General features: G+C 40.5%; 1 protein-coding gene across 1 annotated transcript in view; it reads left to right on the forward strand.

Annotated features, from left to right (window-relative positions):
* Positions 1-17,505, forward strand: part of lrp2a (low density lipoprotein receptor-related protein 2a) — a 53,110-nt gene extending 35,605 nt beyond the window's left edge. The window contains 29 exon segments of the mRNA XM_085135511.1: positions 1,176-1,842; positions 2,578-2,748; positions 2,833-3,056; positions 3,162-3,339; positions 3,897-4,093; positions 4,185-4,430; positions 4,577-4,705; positions 6,094-6,213; positions 8,100-8,216; positions 8,762-8,878; positions 9,056-9,193; positions 9,352-9,474; positions 9,571-9,699; positions 10,446-10,577; positions 10,680-10,811; positions 10,896-11,039; positions 11,120-11,285; positions 11,365-11,493; positions 11,586-11,809; positions 11,905-12,084; positions 13,547-13,666; positions 13,846-13,936; positions 14,086-14,153; positions 14,919-15,036; positions 15,146-15,266; positions 15,449-15,556; positions 16,055-16,171; positions 16,271-16,342; positions 16,436-17,505. Coding sequence (XP_084991637.1) covers positions 1,176-1,842; positions 2,578-2,748; positions 2,833-3,056; positions 3,162-3,339; positions 3,897-4,093; positions 4,185-4,430; positions 4,577-4,705; positions 6,094-6,213; positions 8,100-8,216; positions 8,762-8,878; positions 9,056-9,193; positions 9,352-9,474; positions 9,571-9,699; positions 10,446-10,577; positions 10,680-10,811; positions 10,896-11,039; positions 11,120-11,285; positions 11,365-11,493; positions 11,586-11,809; positions 11,905-12,084; positions 13,547-13,666; positions 13,846-13,936; positions 14,086-14,153; positions 14,919-15,036; positions 15,146-15,266; positions 15,449-15,556; positions 16,055-16,171; positions 16,271-16,342; positions 16,436-16,606 — 4,649 coding nt within the window. The 3' untranslated portion in view covers positions 16,607-17,505.
* The last annotated feature ends 350 nt before the right edge of the window (positions 17,506-17,855 follow it).

Consider the following 17,855-nt stretch of genomic DNA (forward strand, 5'->3'; position numbering starts at 1 on the left):
ATTAGTCTTTCAAAAATACAAGACAGCAGCCATTTTCAATCTGGCTGTTGGAAAAGGCAAGAAAATATATTTATATAAACTAGACTTGCCTTTTTGAATTGTACTAGTGTGAAATCATACACGTTCAGTCATAGAGAAGTCATACTATTTGTTCAGCCACACTTATAGACATTTTACACTCCTTGCTGGTTGCACAATTCTTACCTAGGCTTGGATTTAGAGAGGGCTGTTGACTATTCAGAAGGTTCGTGGTTCAGTCCTCACCTCTTGCATCTGTATGTTGAAGCATCCTTGGGGAAGAGTATGCCAAGTATCCCATGATGTATCTGTCCAGGTTTGCATGTGTGTGAGTGTTAAAAATGTGTACATTGAAAAGAGCAAAAAAAAGCGTTGTATGAGTCCATATCATAGACTAAACTAAAGGAGAACACAGAGAACACTTACCAACCCAACCTTAAGTACTTGATAGTGTAGTTAGAGTAGTTACACGAGGTAGCCAATCTAGCAAACGGCTTAAAAGCACAGAAGTGTATCAGCCGCCTGGTCTGAACCTGTCCAAAGACCTGCTTATCAGGTCAGTTGGTGATTCTAAAGAACCTGGTTGTGTGACACACAGTTATCTGACTCTTAATGTATGCCTGTTAATAATAATAATGATAATAATAAAAATTGAGGACAGGGTGTGCAAACATGAGCCAAGTGTAAATGAGATTTGACTTTGAGTTTGAATGACAGTCACTGGATGAAAGTTAAATGTTCAAGCATAGTTGTATGTGTTATGGTGGCAAAAGGGTAATTGCGTCATTGCAGTTATTTTGTTTTACTTGGAGTAAAGAAGATCTGAAGAAGTTCTAAATGTATCCAGTGGCTGAAGTTCTGGAGTAAAACAACTGTTTCTTAATATAGAAATGATGATTCTATATCTATAGGATTTTTCAAATGAATAGCTTCAGAGAGACAAATATGCAAATTCTCCCTCTTGTATCCACTTTTGAAAAATTGTTACACTTATCTGTAACAAACAAATACATCCAAGAATGTTAATTTAGCAAACTGATTATAGATCTAGCACTATAATATAGTAATTGGTAATTGTTTATTAATAGCAAGTTAAAAGGTTAAATGTTTTTTTTTATTACTTTAATTTTTGGGCTCTTTTACTTCTCTAACTGTAGGTATCAATGAGTGCACAGACCCATCCATTCACCACTGCGATCACAATTGCACCGACACACCTACTAGCTTTATATGCACCTGTCGTCCTGGCTACCGCCTCATGTCTGACGGCAAAACGTGCGACGATGTCGACGAGTGTACAGAGACCCCCGGCGTGTGCAGTCAACTGTGTGAAAACACAGTTGGTTCCCACATGTGCAAGTGTGCTCCAGGTTTCCTCCGAGAGCCGGATGGGCGCAGCTGCCGTCAGAACAGCAACATTTCACCGTACCTGATCTTCAGCAACCGCTACTACCTGAGGAACCTGTCAACAGATGGGGCGGCCTATTCTCTCATTCTGCAGGGCCTGACCAGTGTGGTGGCCACGGACTTTGATCGCGTCGACAAGCGTCTCTATTGGATTGATGTGAGCCGCAGAGTGATAGAAAGGATGTATAACAATGGCAGTAACAGAGAGGTGGTGGTTAATGGAGTTCTGCATGGGGAGGGCCTCGCAGTTGACTGGGTAGCCAGGAAACTGTACTGGGTGGACAGCTTCCTGGATTGTCTCAAAGTGTCTGAACTGGATGGCCGCTTTGTCAAGAAACTAGCCGAACACTGCGTGGATGCCAATAACACCTACTGCTTTGAAAACCCCAGAGGCATTGTGTTGCATCCCAAATATGGGTGAGGAATCCAAATATAATAAATATGTTTGCTTATCAGATGGTCAGAAATAACCTTCTGGTACAGATTTATGCTTATTGACGTGTCACACTCTAAAGGGTCATTCTGATTCAGGCCCAAACCCATGTTGGCAGATTTTCTGAAATATCAGTAAACTTAACAAATTAAAGAAATTTATTAAATTTTTTCCCTCTTACTTTCCCTCATATGTCTCCATTAAGGCTTTTTTCACTATGCTTAGTATAGAAGCAGACAAAGTTCTGGTGTGTTTTTACAGATTTTGAAAAAATAAAATATAAGCAAAACTGAAGATCTTCTCTTTTCAAGCCCACTTAAAATTATAAAGACTTTGTTCCTTGCAGCTTTGTTCACAAATGTGGACAACCTTTTGTTTTTGTGTAAAGCCAGAGGCAATTTATCAGAATTTATTGATTTTATTTATACTATCTGAAGACTCTACCTTTAGTTTTGATGTGTAACAAGGACCAGATTACTTATGTCCAAAGTTTTCACAGTGTGAAAGTTCTTACCTGGTTATATAGTTGTTACATCCTTTGTTTTTTTGTTTTGCTTGTTTAAAATACAGCTTCACGTCAGGGTAGTGGGGTCATTTTACAGCACAACACAAAACAGTCTACATTTTTTGGCAAAGTGCAAAAATATACAATATAAAATATACAAGGTATGTAGGGCCTCAAGAGGTTAAATAATGTATATGTCTTATCTCCCTGATAGATTTGTGTACTGGACAGACTGGGGAGACAAAGCTTTTATAGGTCGTGTTGGAATGGATGGAACCAACAAATCGGCCATCATCACCACAAAGATCGAGTGGCCCAACGGTATTACAATCGACTACACAAACGACAGGCTCTACTGGTCCGATGCTCACCTCAACTACATTGAGTAAGTGCACATGAAAACAGGCAGATTCTTTTACCCTGCCGTAAGAGGAAGCCAGTAACTCTGTGAATGTATTTCTTCTGTCAGATACTCTGACTTGGATGGTCAGCACAGACACACGGTGTACGACGGAGACTTGCCTCACCCGTTTGCCCTGACTGTGTTTGAGGACACTGTATATTGGACTGACTGGAACACGCGCACGGTGGAGAAAGGCAGCAAATACGACGGCTCCGGCCGTCAAGTACTTGTTAACACCACACACAGACCATTTGACATCCACGTGTACCATCCTTACAGGCAGCCTATTGGTGAGTGAATCCTGTTGCAGGTATTCACCAAGGACTAAACCGTACCTGGTCTCTGTTTTTCTAGAGATCAAAGTGTTTTAATGAGTGTTGCTCTTCCTCTAACAGTAAACAACCCCTGTGCGGTGAACAATGGAGGCTGTTCACACCTGTGCTTGATCCGTCACGGGGGGCGAGAACACACCTGTGAGTGCCCAGACCATTTCCTGACAATTCAAATAGGAGGTGTGACCCGATGCCTTCCCATGTGCACCAGCACCCAATACAGATGTGCTAACAATGAACGGTTTGTTAAAGCTTCTTTAATCTTTGGCATGTTTTCTGATCTTTTTTTTATTATTTGCTACATTTTTTAAATATAATTTTTGAATTGACTGTGATACATTTATGGAAATAGGGAGGACAAGATTATTTAGAACCATGTTTTTATCCCAAAAATGTCCCTGCTGCTTACAGCCTTCATATGACTTTATGCATTTTTATTCTTTTTTGGGGTTTTTTCCCCCAAAATTCTTAATCTTTCCAGTTTCTCATTCACCAGTTCAAAAACTTGAATACGTTCAGTTTTTTAAGACTGCCTTTGAAGAATAGTGCCACCTAGTGTTTGTGTAAAATACATTCCCACAATACCTTTGCCGAGGTTTTGTGTATTTATATAGCTGCCCTTGTATTTGAAAATGTGAAAGTTTGGAGATGTATTTTTTTCAGCCTTCCTCAAAATCAGAGTCTATATGTAGGAAATTCAATACATTTAAATGGGTAAAGGACTGGACTTTGTTATTCAACACATGGGTTAAGTAAGCAGTTTAAAGCTTTACATAATGCTCACTTCTGCTTCAACAGGTGCATTCCTATTTGGTGGAAATGCGATGGTCAGGCGGACTGCAGGGACGGCTCAGACGAGCCCTCCACCTGTCCGTCTCGGCACTGCAGGCTTGGTCAGTTTCAGTGCAATGATGGAAACTGCACCAGTCCGCACTTTTTGTGTAACGCCAACCAGGACTGTCACGACGGATCAGATGAAGACGCTGTGCTCTGTGGTAGGTTTTTTATTTATTTTTTGAGGCTTTTATGTCTTCCTACCTGCTTCCCATGTCCTAATGATTTTAAAAGTACACATATACTTTGTAGCTACACACATGTGTGAGTCACACCAGTGGCAGTGTGCAAACAAGCGCTGCATCCCTGAGTCGTGGCAGTGCGATAGTGAGGACGACTGTGGCGATCAGTCCGATGAGGATCCTGCACACTGCTCCTCCAGGACCTGTCGCCCTGGACAGTTTAAGTGCCGCAATGGACGCTGCATCCCACAGAGCTGGAAATGTGATGTAGATGATGATTGTGGTGACAATTCTGACGAACCGCTGGAAGAATGCAGTAAGTAAATTACAGCATCAACTAAACATTAAAGAACTTAAATCTGTAATAATTTTATAGAAATGTTACCCTTTAAAATAAGTTAAGTATCCATAGATATTAGTATTTTAAAAAATATATTAATTATTGAACTGTTTTCTCCAAAGTGGGACCAGGATATCGATGTGACAACCATACAGAGTTTGCCTGCAGGACGAACTACCGCTGCGTGCCGCTTTGGTCTGTTTGCAACGGCCACAATGACTGCAGAGACAACAGTGATGAACAGGGCTGTGGTGAGTTTTAGTCCAGTTTTGTAGTGGCAGCAATCTGAAAATGTTGTGTTTTTCTTAAACACACACTTCATGCCTTTGTTTAAAGCGTTATTGCCTGATGTTTCTTTTTTTTCATCCAAGGTGTGATTTTTTTTCAAAATAGGTGCAAAACAAGAAATTAGCTGAAGGAGTGAGTGAAGGGCAATTAGCCAATGCCTCAGCCTCCTGTGGAACATTACACGGTGTGATAGTGGGAGGTGCTGATGCTGATGGAGAGCATCTCACCACTTACCCTCCCCCACCTTTTACCTCTCCCAGGCAGATTTATGAGCTGTCCACTGGTATGAGTCCGCTTGTACGTGCTTATATGTGTGTGTTGGTGCTCTGTCCTTGCGTGGGGGCAGGGTTCACACAAGGCTCTTTGTACTTGCTACGATCCAAACACACTCGCCGCGGCCCTCCCGTCTCTTATCAGAGGCCCTCACTCCATTAGTGCCATGCCTGCGCAGGAGTGGAGATCTGTGCTAATCTTCCTGTAAGAATGTACCAGATGGGCCAGGTGGAGGGGCTAAGAGGGCAGGACTAGCTAACACCGCGCTATCTTTGACCCCCAGCACTGTGTGGTAGTGATGGCTCAGACCAGCTCTGCTGCACTCCTCTCCCTTCTGTGCTTCTCATCTCCTGCAGCCTTATCCTCCACAGACATACACTGGCATGGATAGAGGTCACCCATCTGTCTTTGGCAGGCTGCTCCCCTCCTTCTACCACTTTGCAGTTTAATTAAAAAGAAAGATCTCTTTTATTTCAAACTGACATTTTATCATTACCTAAATGTCTAGAAATTCAGTGTGCCTGCTGATAAAGCCTCATATTTTCTCATCTCTTACTGCTGCACATAAGATTTTCTCAACAGTGAGAATACTTTAATGGTTAATACATCATAGACTGGTGCCGACATAGTGACAGGCTAGTGCCAGAGAACGTTTATAATAAATAATGCTAAACAAAGAATGCACTCAGTTTACTGTTTCTTATTTGCAATTAGTTTAAATACGCGTGTCTAATGTAATGTATGCTGTATACTGACAGCAAATTTATATTTGTGTTTTGAAAGTTTTAATTGACATTTTAGGACAAATTTGTCACACTGTAATGTATTTAGTAGATTTTTTAAAATATCCTGTCTGTATAAATATTTTAAATACAATAATACTTTAGTGTATTTGGTTTAAAAAAAATTCTACTATCTCTATATAAAAAATACAGTAGTAGATGTTTTCTTATGCTTGCTTCTTTTGTACCTCTGCTGGAGGTTGGAAAAAGTTAGGCCAATTGTTTTGAGTAAAAAAAAAAATATATTGGTGTATAACAGCCATTATTGCTTTAAAGCGCCCTGGTCTTCTCTTCAGATGAACTGAGCTGTGATCCTAACGGAGACTTTCGCTGTGACAACCACCGCTGTGTCCCACTGAGATGGAGGTGTGATGGGGACGACGACTGTGGGGACAGTTCAGACGAGCGCAGCTGCAGTGAGTCACCTTGGCCCTCACAGATAAACACTTTGAACTATTTCTAAAAATATCAGATCACGTTCAGTTTGAGTGGTTTGTATACAAGGAGAGACGGTTTAGAGATGTGCTGAGGACAGACAGTGGATATATTGGACAAAGGATGTTGACAATGGTACAGGAAAAGATATGTAGATTTTTTTTTTCATCATGTAGAAAAAAAGTCAGCTTTATTTAAATCCAGCACTTTCTAATAACCTTTAATCTGGGTTTTTATACTGTACTTATATTTTGATGGGATAGTCTGGTTATTGGGATGCACATATACAAGCAAAGAGGGCTGTGGTTTATAATCATGAATAATTCAACTTCTGTGGATATGAAACAATAACTGAAATGAATTATTGTTGTCATTAAATTGAAGTGATATGATACTTCTGATAACTGCGACATAATTTAGTCAGTTGTTAGGTTGTTGCTTGGAAATGCAATGATGCACTTATAGCTGATATTAATAAGAAGCTTCAGGAGCCAAAAGAAATAAACAAAGAGATTTCATGTATAAAAAATGTTTAAAAATAAAGTAAAGGTTTTTTTAGTTGTTGTTGTGTGCATCTGCTCTGGGCCAAGCTAATAGCTAAATCAAGTACAAGGCATGTTTTTTTTTTTTAGATCAGTAATGTGCATGATCCCTGACAAATAAAAGCAAAACACAGTTCCATCCTTTTCCATAAGCTGCTCTGAATGATGCCACTCCACCTAATTTGAAGTGTAAATCTATTAAAACGAGGTGCCAACGGCAGCAACGTTATAGTGCAATAGTAATGACAAGGTACTTTTCCTCAGGTAGTAAAACAAGTTTATTGTTTTCACTTTTAGCAGGAACAATTTTCTAACATATTTCCCAAAGTATTGTGATAAGCTGGAGGTTGCTGAAGTAGTTCCCCTTTTAGGTCATTGGATGCTGGCGCATGGCTCTCGCTGTCAGACATCTCTTAGCTTGTGTTGTTGAAAGTGAAGTTATGCTGTCACTTTTATATCACAGAAAAATGCACATCAGTACCATCGTAGATGTTTTGACATGGCACAGTCCAAGTAAACAGTGAGAAAATGGATCTCCTGATATGTGCGTGACATTTCCCGCCAAACTGTCCAGACTTCATGTGTGAAAGCGGTTTGGTTGTGTTTTGGTGTTGGCTGTTCCGACAGCTGTCTCTTTAACTATTTTTATTGTGGGGTTTTAGTGTAGCGCAAATAAAAGCAGGATGTTGATCCCAAAGAATAGCCTTGCTATCATTTATTCAGACATTTGGGGAGGTTTTCGTAAGAGGCTCGAGACTTCTGCCGACAGCGGTGAGAGAGGAAGTCTTATCAACTGCTGGAGAAACAGGCTGTCCTCAGTGTTTGAGAAAGAGGGAGTGAAGGAGTCTGTCACCTTTTGCCCTGAAGAATTTAAACATGTCTGAGAATATGCCAGGTAACAGGGATAATGTTGCTACTCAAAGGGGAAGCAATGGTGTTTAATCAGAGCAGCACAGTGTTGCTGCACTGGTTGCCCACGCCAAGAGAGTTTGTCTTCTTGAACTCATGAGCTCAGTGCAGAGTAATGTGTGCGTGTACTTCTGTAGTTAACCTCTTAAGCCCCAACGCCCCCTGATACGGGGGCAAAAAGCAGGAGATCAGGTAGGCTTGGGGCTTAAGAGGTTAACATAAGATCCAGTATTTAATATTTGGATATGGAAGAAAATCATACATTAAACATTTTATGTTGAAAAGTTTGCGACATACATAAGAGCCTCTGGTGTAGTTTTCATCATTTTCTCTCAGATTTAGCAAAAACAGAAGTCATATTTGTGCATTTCTTGGATTCCACCTTGTTTAATTTGTGTTTCCATGTTTTCTCCCAGCACCACGCACATGCACGGAGAGCGAGTATCGCTGCGATAATCTGCGCTGCATTCCCGACCGTTGGGTCTGTGACCATGACAACGACTGCGAGGACAACTCGGATGAAAGGGACTGTGGTAAGTGGAGGCTCTTTGTTTTGGCTCAGGGTCGGCCTGTTTGTGAGTAACAGAGGGCCGCACTAAACAAAGAAGCAATAAAACCTTCAGTTTTGAAGCACAGACAGACAGGACCACCAACAGTCCGTTTTTCAAAAAGAGTTTATTCAGTCTGCTACAAATGAGAGTTTCTACAGTGAGCGTTGGACAGACAGGTCGTTGCTTTAGAAACTTATTCTTGATGAATATATGTGTGAAATAAAAGGTTGTCAGGGGTTCCTTAAAAACTCGTAAAATGTCTCAAATACACATTAACTAATAGGTATTAAGTGTTTTAAATTCAGGACCTAATGCCGCTGTTTTTGCCTCATCCACACATTTAGGTTATGCATTGTAACTGCATCATTAAGGCTGAGCTTTATAATTTGACTAATCATTTAAGGCTGTTTGTAGATGTAACCTATAGGTTAACTATGAGGTTGATTAGTCTAGAAACTGTGTAGATGATGAACCTGCTATATGTAGTTTAGCTGTTGTCACCTGACGATGCTATTCCCTACTTGCAGAGTTGCGGACTTGTCATCCTGGCTACTTCCAGTGCGGCAGTGGACACTGTATCGCTGAACGTTTCAAATGCGATGGGAATGCTGATTGTCTGGACTACACGGATGAGACGTCATGCCGTGAGTGTCTCTCATCATTTGGTTTTCTGTGTCCACTCTTTGATAACATAACTGGATTCTTTATATTTGCTTCCTGATTGTTGAGGTGTCATTAGGAGAGATGATTGTGAGTTTGGTTATTGATTTTCTTGTGTGAAAGTCACAGATTTAGTTTAATAGACTGCTTCTGACTCTCAGCAACCCGCTATCCCAATGGCACATACTGCCCCCAATTCATGTTTGAATGCAAGAACCACATTTGTGTCCCGCCTCACTGGAAATGTGATGGAGACAATGACTGCGGAGACAACTCAGACGAGGAGCTTCATCTCTGCTGTAAGAAGTTATTAAAACACCCACAGTCCCTCAAGTCCACCGCACACAAAGCCAAATCTAACAGCACGCTAACTCATGATTCCCTCACTTTTTGTACAGCGTGCTGCTCATTTGAATGGTTGAATCTGCTAAAGTAGGTTTACTCTGTTCGTCCACAGTGGACATCCAATGTGAGGCTCCGTTTCGTTTTCACTGTGACAATAACCGCTGCATCTACAGCCACGAGCTGTGTAACTCAGTCGATGACTGCGGTGACGGCTCTGATGAGAGGCAGGAAAACTGTAAGTACACATTTTTTACTCTTTACTACTATACTTGAACAGAGCTGAATATCTTTACAGCTTCTGTTGAGAATCACCACGTTTCTCCTCTTTTAGGTCAAAAGCCAACGCATGGACCTTGTACAGATGATGAGTACAAATGCAGTAACGGACAGTGTATCCCTCTTCAGTACGCCTGTGATGATTATGACGACTGTGGAGATCAATCTGATGAACTTGGTTGTCGTAAGTAATATCCGCAAAGAGCAAATTAGTGGATAAAGTGGTGGATAAATAAGTACAAAAAAACCCCTTAAATTGCTAATCTAAACTGACTTAATCCAGTACCGTACATGTAAACAGATTCAACATATGAATAAATCTGTAGCAGAAGCTGTCTGATTTCTCATTGTAGTCTTGGGGCTGTTGAACAGTGTAGGCAAACAGACTGATCCAGGCTACAGGCTGACCTCACAACAAAACGTAACGCTTTAACTTGGGAAAGTCTGAAACCTCCACTAAACACTCCAGAACATAGAAGTAAACATAGCTGAAAGAAACATGACTTAACATAAAATGGAAAAAGTGGAGAAGGTAGAAAAATTATGTCATAAGGACAAAGAGGGAGGCAGGACTATTTAAACAGAATGGGCCGAAAAGGGAAGTGGAGATGAGTAACGCAAGTCAGAAAAGTAAGTAAATCAAGGATCAGCCATCCACAGCTCCATAAAACTGAAGCTCATCACACTACAACAGCGGGAACATGAATCCAAATGCTGAATCCCAAAAATGACAACGTACTACTAGAAAAAGTAAATGTAGAAATCAAACCCCAAACTCTGGGACTGTGACAGAATACGTATTTTAACTTCACTTTTCTTGACTTGGTAAGAAAAAGTGACTGCATGATATAATGGTTAACACTCAGTTAACATTTGTGAGTGTCCAGCTTTACATTCAGAGCATGTTTTCATTAAATCCACTTTTCTCAGACCAAACCAGTGGGCACTCCTGCAGTGCCAACATCTGTGAACACAACTGTACAGACCTGACAGGAGGAGGGTTCCTCTGCTCCTGCAGACCTGGATATAAGCCCAAATCAACAGAACGACACAACTGTGAAGGTAAACAACACACACGTTAGTCAGTGGTGTATTAAAACTAGTTACACTCCCACAGACGTGTTTTATAGCATTCAGTTTGTGTTGTCTTTTGTTGTTCTTCAGATGTGAATGAGTGTGAGGTGTATGGGACGTGTCCACAGGACTGCAAAAACACAAAGGGCAGCTATGAGTGTTTCTGTGCTGACGGCTTTCTTCCTTTTGGCGAGCCTCATGGGACTGAGTGTGCTGCTCAAGGTAAAGGATAATGCTTTTTATAAACCTTTTAGTTTAATTCTTATGATTCCCAACCTCATTTACAACACCTCACTGTCTGTATAGGAAACCCGCCAGTGATGCTTTTGCCAGACAACGTTCGCATTCGTCGGTATAACCTGTCCTCTGAGCAGTATTCAGACTATGTAGACAACACCGAGCACATCCAAGCCTTAGACTACCTGTGGGATCCAGATGGTCAAGGCCTGAGTAAGACTGCTGCGGTATAGCTTTAAAATATTGTGGCATGCAGAGTATATGAGTAAAATAGGTTTTCCTCTGTTGTGCAGGTATTGTGTACTGGACAGTTCTGGGTCGGGGATCTCAGTTTGGCTCTATCAAACGTGCCTATATGACCACATTCAATGATTACGGCAACAACCCGGTGAAAGAAGTGGACCTGAATCTGCGCTACATTGCCAGTCCTGATGGTATCGCTGTGGACTGGGTTGGCAGGTAATTAATCAGGAATGAGGCTTTACTTTTATGCTGTAGATGATGATCTCTACTCAGTATTTTAAATCACTGTTCACAGGCACATTTACTGGACGGATGCTGGGACCAATCGAATTGAAGTGGCTAAACTTGATGGGCGGTACAGGAAGTGGTTAATCCACACTGATCTCAACCAGCCAGCTGCCATTGTTGTGAACCCATCACTCGGGTATGAGGATGTATACAACATTTGTTCATAAAGATTTAAGCTTAAAGTGTTTGGGGAAATAATGGGTTATTTCTGTGACTGCTTCTGGACAGGATGATGTACTGGACAGACTGGGGCAGGAACCCCAGGATAGAGTCCGCATGGATGGACGGTCAGCACAGACAGGTGTTGGTACAGGAGGAGGACCTGGGCTGGCCTACTGGTTTGACTGTGGACTATCTGAATGGAAACAGAATCTATTGGTGTGACTCCAAAGAAAACATAATTGAATCCATGAAGCCTGATGGCACAGACAGGAGAATCGTCATATCAGGAGGTCAGTGCACTGATATCTGCAGAAACCATTTAAACAGATAAAACCCTGACAGATTCAGCGTAAGTTATAGTTTGTGTTCTTTCTTACTTTCCCAGACATTGGACATCCCTACAGTCTGGATGTCTTTGAGGGACATGTGTACTGGACAACAAAAGACAAAGGTGAAGTATGGAGGATAAACAAGTTCGGGAGAAGAAACAAAGTCAAAGTTCTAACCATAAATCCTTGGCTGACACAAATCCGAATTTACCAGGAGCACCGACACAATCAGTCAGGTCAGAACTCATTTATCTAATATATATCATGTCAATTATGTAACAATTGTAAAGGTTTTACTCTTCTGTTGGATATTAAGAATGTTAGTGTAATTACATGCAACTTACTATTGATGTCATTAAAGTCATGGTTACTTTCATTCACTTACTAGTCTAAGTGAAGTGTTGGCATTCAGACACTATTGGAATCAACATTGATAGTTTAAGTTCTCTTTAATTCATTCTTTGAACAGAATTTCAAACCTATTTCAAACAGTATGAAAAAAACTCCATGAGACTCTAAATGTTGTAATTTTTTTTCTACATCTAGAAATGTTTTGCTTATGAACAAAACATTTTTATGAGTGGCAGAAATGATCTAAAGGACATCAGGGGGGATATCCCAAATCTTAAACTCACAACTCTGACTGTGAATTATGCAAAGCTACACAAGAAGCATGTAGGGCTGGGTGCTAGCTTGGCTCACCTGGCTAAGTATGTTAGCACATGCTTTAATGCTTCAGTGGCCTGGATTTAAATTTGAGATAGAACATTTTACTGCTCTCTTCCTACATTGAACACAGAATAAATAAACTAATGTAACCAATCCAAACTATTATCTTACGTGGATATCCCTAAGATATTAGTCACAATGTTAAATACCAGAACTACTTCAGGCTGTACTCGAAAAGCAGTTCAACTCAGCTGAGCATTTAGCAAGCCACAAGTTAAGTCAGCCACAATACAGATTCAATTTTAAGCTTATTAATGGACCTAAAGATCCTGAATGAGCTCCTATTTGTCACAAACTGGATCAGAGTAGGTGGCCAGGAAGGAGTCTGCACAAGAAGTTGACTTAAATATAAAATCATTTATTAAACATAATCAAACCAACACATAACGATCACCAATAAGTTTATCTGGGCCAGCTTTTATAGCCTGCAAGACACAGGTGACCCGCATTAGCTGGCGACCCTCCTATAACAACCAAGAAACAGCAGGCAATGGCTTTCGGGTGTGGCAGTATTGCAGCACGTGTTATCCCCCACATGATCGCTCCCCACTTTTCTGTCTAATCTATGCTATTCTATCAAATAAATAAAGGCAAACAGTCCAAGAATACTAATATAAAGCTCGAAAAAGCTAAACCCTCACTGACAATAGGCATACTTGCAAGTATAAAACTGAGATCCAGATAAATTGAGTTTCTTTAGAAATCATTTGAAGTCACAGAGTGAGACCAAATCTTTGCAATTTGTTAATTTTCAGGCAGGAAGCACAATACATTAAACTTATTTTTATGTAGTTAAGCACAGACAGAGGGACCAATGTAATTGTAAAGGGTTTAGTTTTAAGTGTTTTCTCTTGTAGATGAGGACTAGTGAAGTGGTAATATGTCTTGAAATGTGTTGCCAGCTTAAGGTATTTCCCAAAATACTTTTATTTTGCTCACTGTGTTGCTTTCGCTCTCTGATGTCATTAGTGTCCAACCCTTGTAAGAATGTGTGCAGTCACCTGTGTCTTCTTCGACCTGGTGGATACACCTGTGCCTGCCCGCAAGGCTCCTCTCCGGTGGAGTTTGACTCCAACGAATGTGACGCAGGTAAATAACAACAACCGCAATGCATGTACTGTCTGCACCCTCACGTAAGCTGGGGTTTCGCATCAATACATCCATCCTCCACTCGTGCTTGGCTGCTCCTGTGTGGTTTTGAGAGACTGTGCTGTGATATTGTTTCATTGTTGTTGACTCTCTGGTACGCCTGGCTTTTGCTCCTGCAGCCATTGAGGCTCCTGTTGCAATGCCGCTTGCATGTAGATGCATGAATGGTGGAACCTGCTACACTGATGAAGGGGGCCTGCCCAAGTGCAAGTGAGTTCATGTGCCACGGCCATTTTTACCCATCGCCATCAGTGATACCTCATATCTTTGGAATTTTCCAGCACACTTCAGGTTGTTTTACCAGTGAGGTTTTCCTGCGGCTAAAGATTGCTATCGCATTTGATCATGTATTTGTGCAGATGTCCTTATGGCTATGTGGGCAGCTACTGTGAGATGGGAAAGTCAAGGGGTGCCCCAGCAGGAACAGGTATGGTCATTTACTTATAAGCTTACTAACATTTTTTAATGTCTTAGTATTGAAACTAGACCCAGTGTTATTGTTAGCCAGTAGCAGCTATTTGCCACTATATTGTTATTGCCATTAGAAAGAAGAAATATTTAAAGAAGAGATGGGACCTTTCAATTTCCTTAGGGATTAATAAAGTATTCTGATTCTGATTTAACTACGTTACGAGTGTTGACGTGGTATAGTTTGTCCACCAGAGGGCACTCTGCGACTTTTGTCGCTAACTAACTGTTTGGAAAGCGACAAGCAACAACGAGCTGATCTGAGCAGATCGCAAAAAGTAATCTGCGACTTGTTGAGAGATGTAAAGAAGTTTATTTATAAACTGCATTGTCATATTATCTTAGTAAGGGCTCATAAATAACTACACATAAATATTGGCTGCTTTTTAAATCACCAAATATCAGCATCAGTCCTGTATCCTATATCCTATATCAGGAAGAAGTCACATTTATTTACTGCATATTTGCCTAAAATTTTAAGGTGGGAACATTCTGGCTCAGCATTTGCAGAATTTGTTGAGTGGATGAAATCGCAGAGTTTTTAATAGCTAGCTAATTAACACATCAGTTTGACCAATGTTTAACATAAACTAACAGGTCTGCTAAAAGTCACAAACACTAATGGGCTTGTCAGCAAAATGTTATTAGTCGCGTTAATGATCTGCATCTCACTGCGAATGTCCTGTATCATGAATCTGCATATTTAACCCCCTTTTTCCTTTAGCTGTGGCTGTTTTATTGGCAGTCATTATCATCCTGATTACTGGAGGTTTGGCCGTTGGAGTTTTCCTCAACTACAAACGAACAGGCTCTTTCATCCCTTCCATGCCCAAACTACCCAGGTTTCTACCACTTCTTTTCAGTTCAGTTTTGTTCAGTTAAAACTGTGATGGAGCTCACGGTATAGATTTCAGACCAAAGTTCAGGTGTTTATGTTTTGTTTTTGTTCAGCCTCAGCAGCTTGGTGAAATCCGCTGACACTGGGAATGGGGTGACGTTTCGGTCGGGTGACAACGTGGATCTCGGACCCTCACACATTGGAGTGTCATTCATTGACACAGGCATGCAGATGGTGAGTCTTGGATAAATGCATACAAGCAGCTAATCATTTCCAGGATCACTAAAAGTATACAATCAGCGTTTTTGAACATGTTCGCGTACCACTTCAAGAAGTGCTTGTTTGAGAGCTTAACAAATATTTAAAAGTTCAGTAATGACTATATCAACAATCTCACCATTATAATATCCCCATAGGATGATCATTTTGCCATGGAGCCTGGGAGGCAGCCGATTACATTTGAGAACCCGCTGTATGCCACTGGTCATGTGTCTGGGGACCCTGCTGTTATTCATGCCACGCAGGTACTCACAAATGAATATCTTTTGCACTTTACAGGTTAGAGCAGGGACTTTCAAACCTACACAGCTTGTAGAAATTAATTAAAGAAAACGAATAGGCATTGAAGTTGGCTCTAAAATCATTTTGACTAACAACCAAGTAAAATAATAAATAAAAAAGAAAGAGGTTCACAAATTAACAATAAAATAGAAGCAGATAATATACTTACATCCCACCACATTAAGCCTTGACCCTCTGAGGCTGGGTTAGTATCTCCTTATGACTATTATACAAAGTGTATACTATACATTTATTATGAAATATAAATGAACAATATAGGAACTACTGGAGATCCTGTGCTGCCAAAATAACACTAATCTGGTGCCTCAATTATGTTACACAAAGGAGGAAAAAACAAACCACAAAGACATCGCTGTGTATTTTTTTTTAGATTGTGTTTTATGAACCTTTAATTAATCTGATTTATAATCATAAACTGCTACATTTTTGCTTTCAAACAGGTGACTGTGAATGTGAGCGGTGATCAGCGGGAGAACAACTTTGTAAACCCGACTTACCGTGGAGACCCGAGCGTAGGCGTGGTGAACACGTCTACCGTCAGCACCCAACCTGTCCATGTGAATATCATACGTGCACAAAGTCAAAAGAAATCTACTTTAAATACTTTTAAAGCACTCGTGCATGGAGCCACTTCAGTGACTGTGTTTTGTTTGCAGGAGTCAAAGTGGAGCTTATTCAAACGAAAATTAAAGCCAAGCACCACATTTGAAAACCCTTCATATTCAGAGGTATGTCCGGCCATTTTCTAAGATATCAGAAATTAAACAGAAAGCTGGGTTGGGGAGGGGCTTCTCTTTTTTACCATCTGTGCCGTTTTACAGATGAGGGATGAAAAGCCCGTAGGAAGCAGCAGGGACTCGTCTGCCCCTGAGCCATCTCCGTTTGCCCCCCCTGCCAAACCTCAGAAGAGGGATCGCCCCAACACCTTCTCGCCTACCGAGGACAGCTTCAAAGACACGGCCAACCTCGTTAAAGAGGACAGTGACGTATAACCCCTCTCTCGCGGACGGGAATCGAAAAATGAAACACACTTTGCACAGAATTTATTTTTTTATGCAGCCTGTGTACAAAACTCAAATCGTTTTAGGAGAGAAGTACATTTCTATAGAACAAAGAAAAACGTCTTCCGTGACTATGCCTTCTGACATTTCTTATGCCAATTTTGTGTTAATGTTTTTTGTTTCTTTATCCTGATGTACGATATGTATATCTTTGCACTGAAGCTGCTGATAGAAATGTTAATAAATATGTTGTATATTTGTAAATTTGGACAGTAAGATTTTTTTTCAGAAATATTCTGGAATAGATCCTAAATAGTTCGGCGTGAAGAAAATAACACATATAAAAGGCGAGCTGCATTGTGAATGTACAAAATGATCAAAGGAAATTGGAGAAATGCGATGGGTAATAATATCTGTTTCACCACTGAATATATACCTCATTTCACGGCTTAATTGAAGCAAGACAGATTCGATTTTATATCTCTTCAGTATGTGCTCCAATATAAACAGATGCATAGGCTTAAATACGTGTGCAAAGCATACTTTTATCCTTCTTAATCAGACTCATTTTTACCTTACATCACCTTTGCGACTTTTGAATTGACACGATTGTTTTTTAGTGATATTACTGAAATGAATAATGGCCAAATTAGTTTGGAACAGTACTTGAATGTGCCCAAGTCTATTGCGTGGATATGTAGTTGATCATCTTAAAGAGCAATATACAACCCAAGAATACAGATGTAGACATTTTCTAATAAGTTCTTTACATATTGATCTATGTTGTATCATAATGAGGACAAATAAAAAAATGTTATCTGTGAGGAAATGTCCAAATGGATTCAATTTCTGCTGCTGTGACGTGCATGAATAAATTTCTTATTTTGTAACGTGGTCTCTTTTTCTTCACTTTATTGTTACGGTCCATCTATTTTCTAGATCTTAGGGAGGTCTGGGGGCTACGCCTTGGACACCACACAAATGCATAGAGGAAGACAAAGAATAAGGGTCATGTTCATCCATGTTTACCCCTTTCTGCCTTGAGAGCTGCCTTAATTCTTCACAGCACAGATTCAGCAAGATGCTGGAAAAGTTCCACAGAGATTTTGGTTCTTATTGACATGATAGCATCACACAGTTGCTGCAGATTTGTCAGTTGCATATTAATGGTGTGAATCTGGTGTTGTCCTGCTGGAAGTCGCCACAATAGGCTGTGGTGTTTAAACAATTTCAAATATAT

Source organism: Neolamprologus multifasciatus, chromosome 16 (genome assembly GCF_963576455.1).
Source record: "Neolamprologus multifasciatus chromosome 16, fNeoMul1.2, whole genome shotgun sequence".
Taxonomy (NCBI): domain Eukaryota; kingdom Metazoa; phylum Chordata; class Actinopteri; order Cichliformes; family Cichlidae; genus Neolamprologus; species Neolamprologus multifasciatus.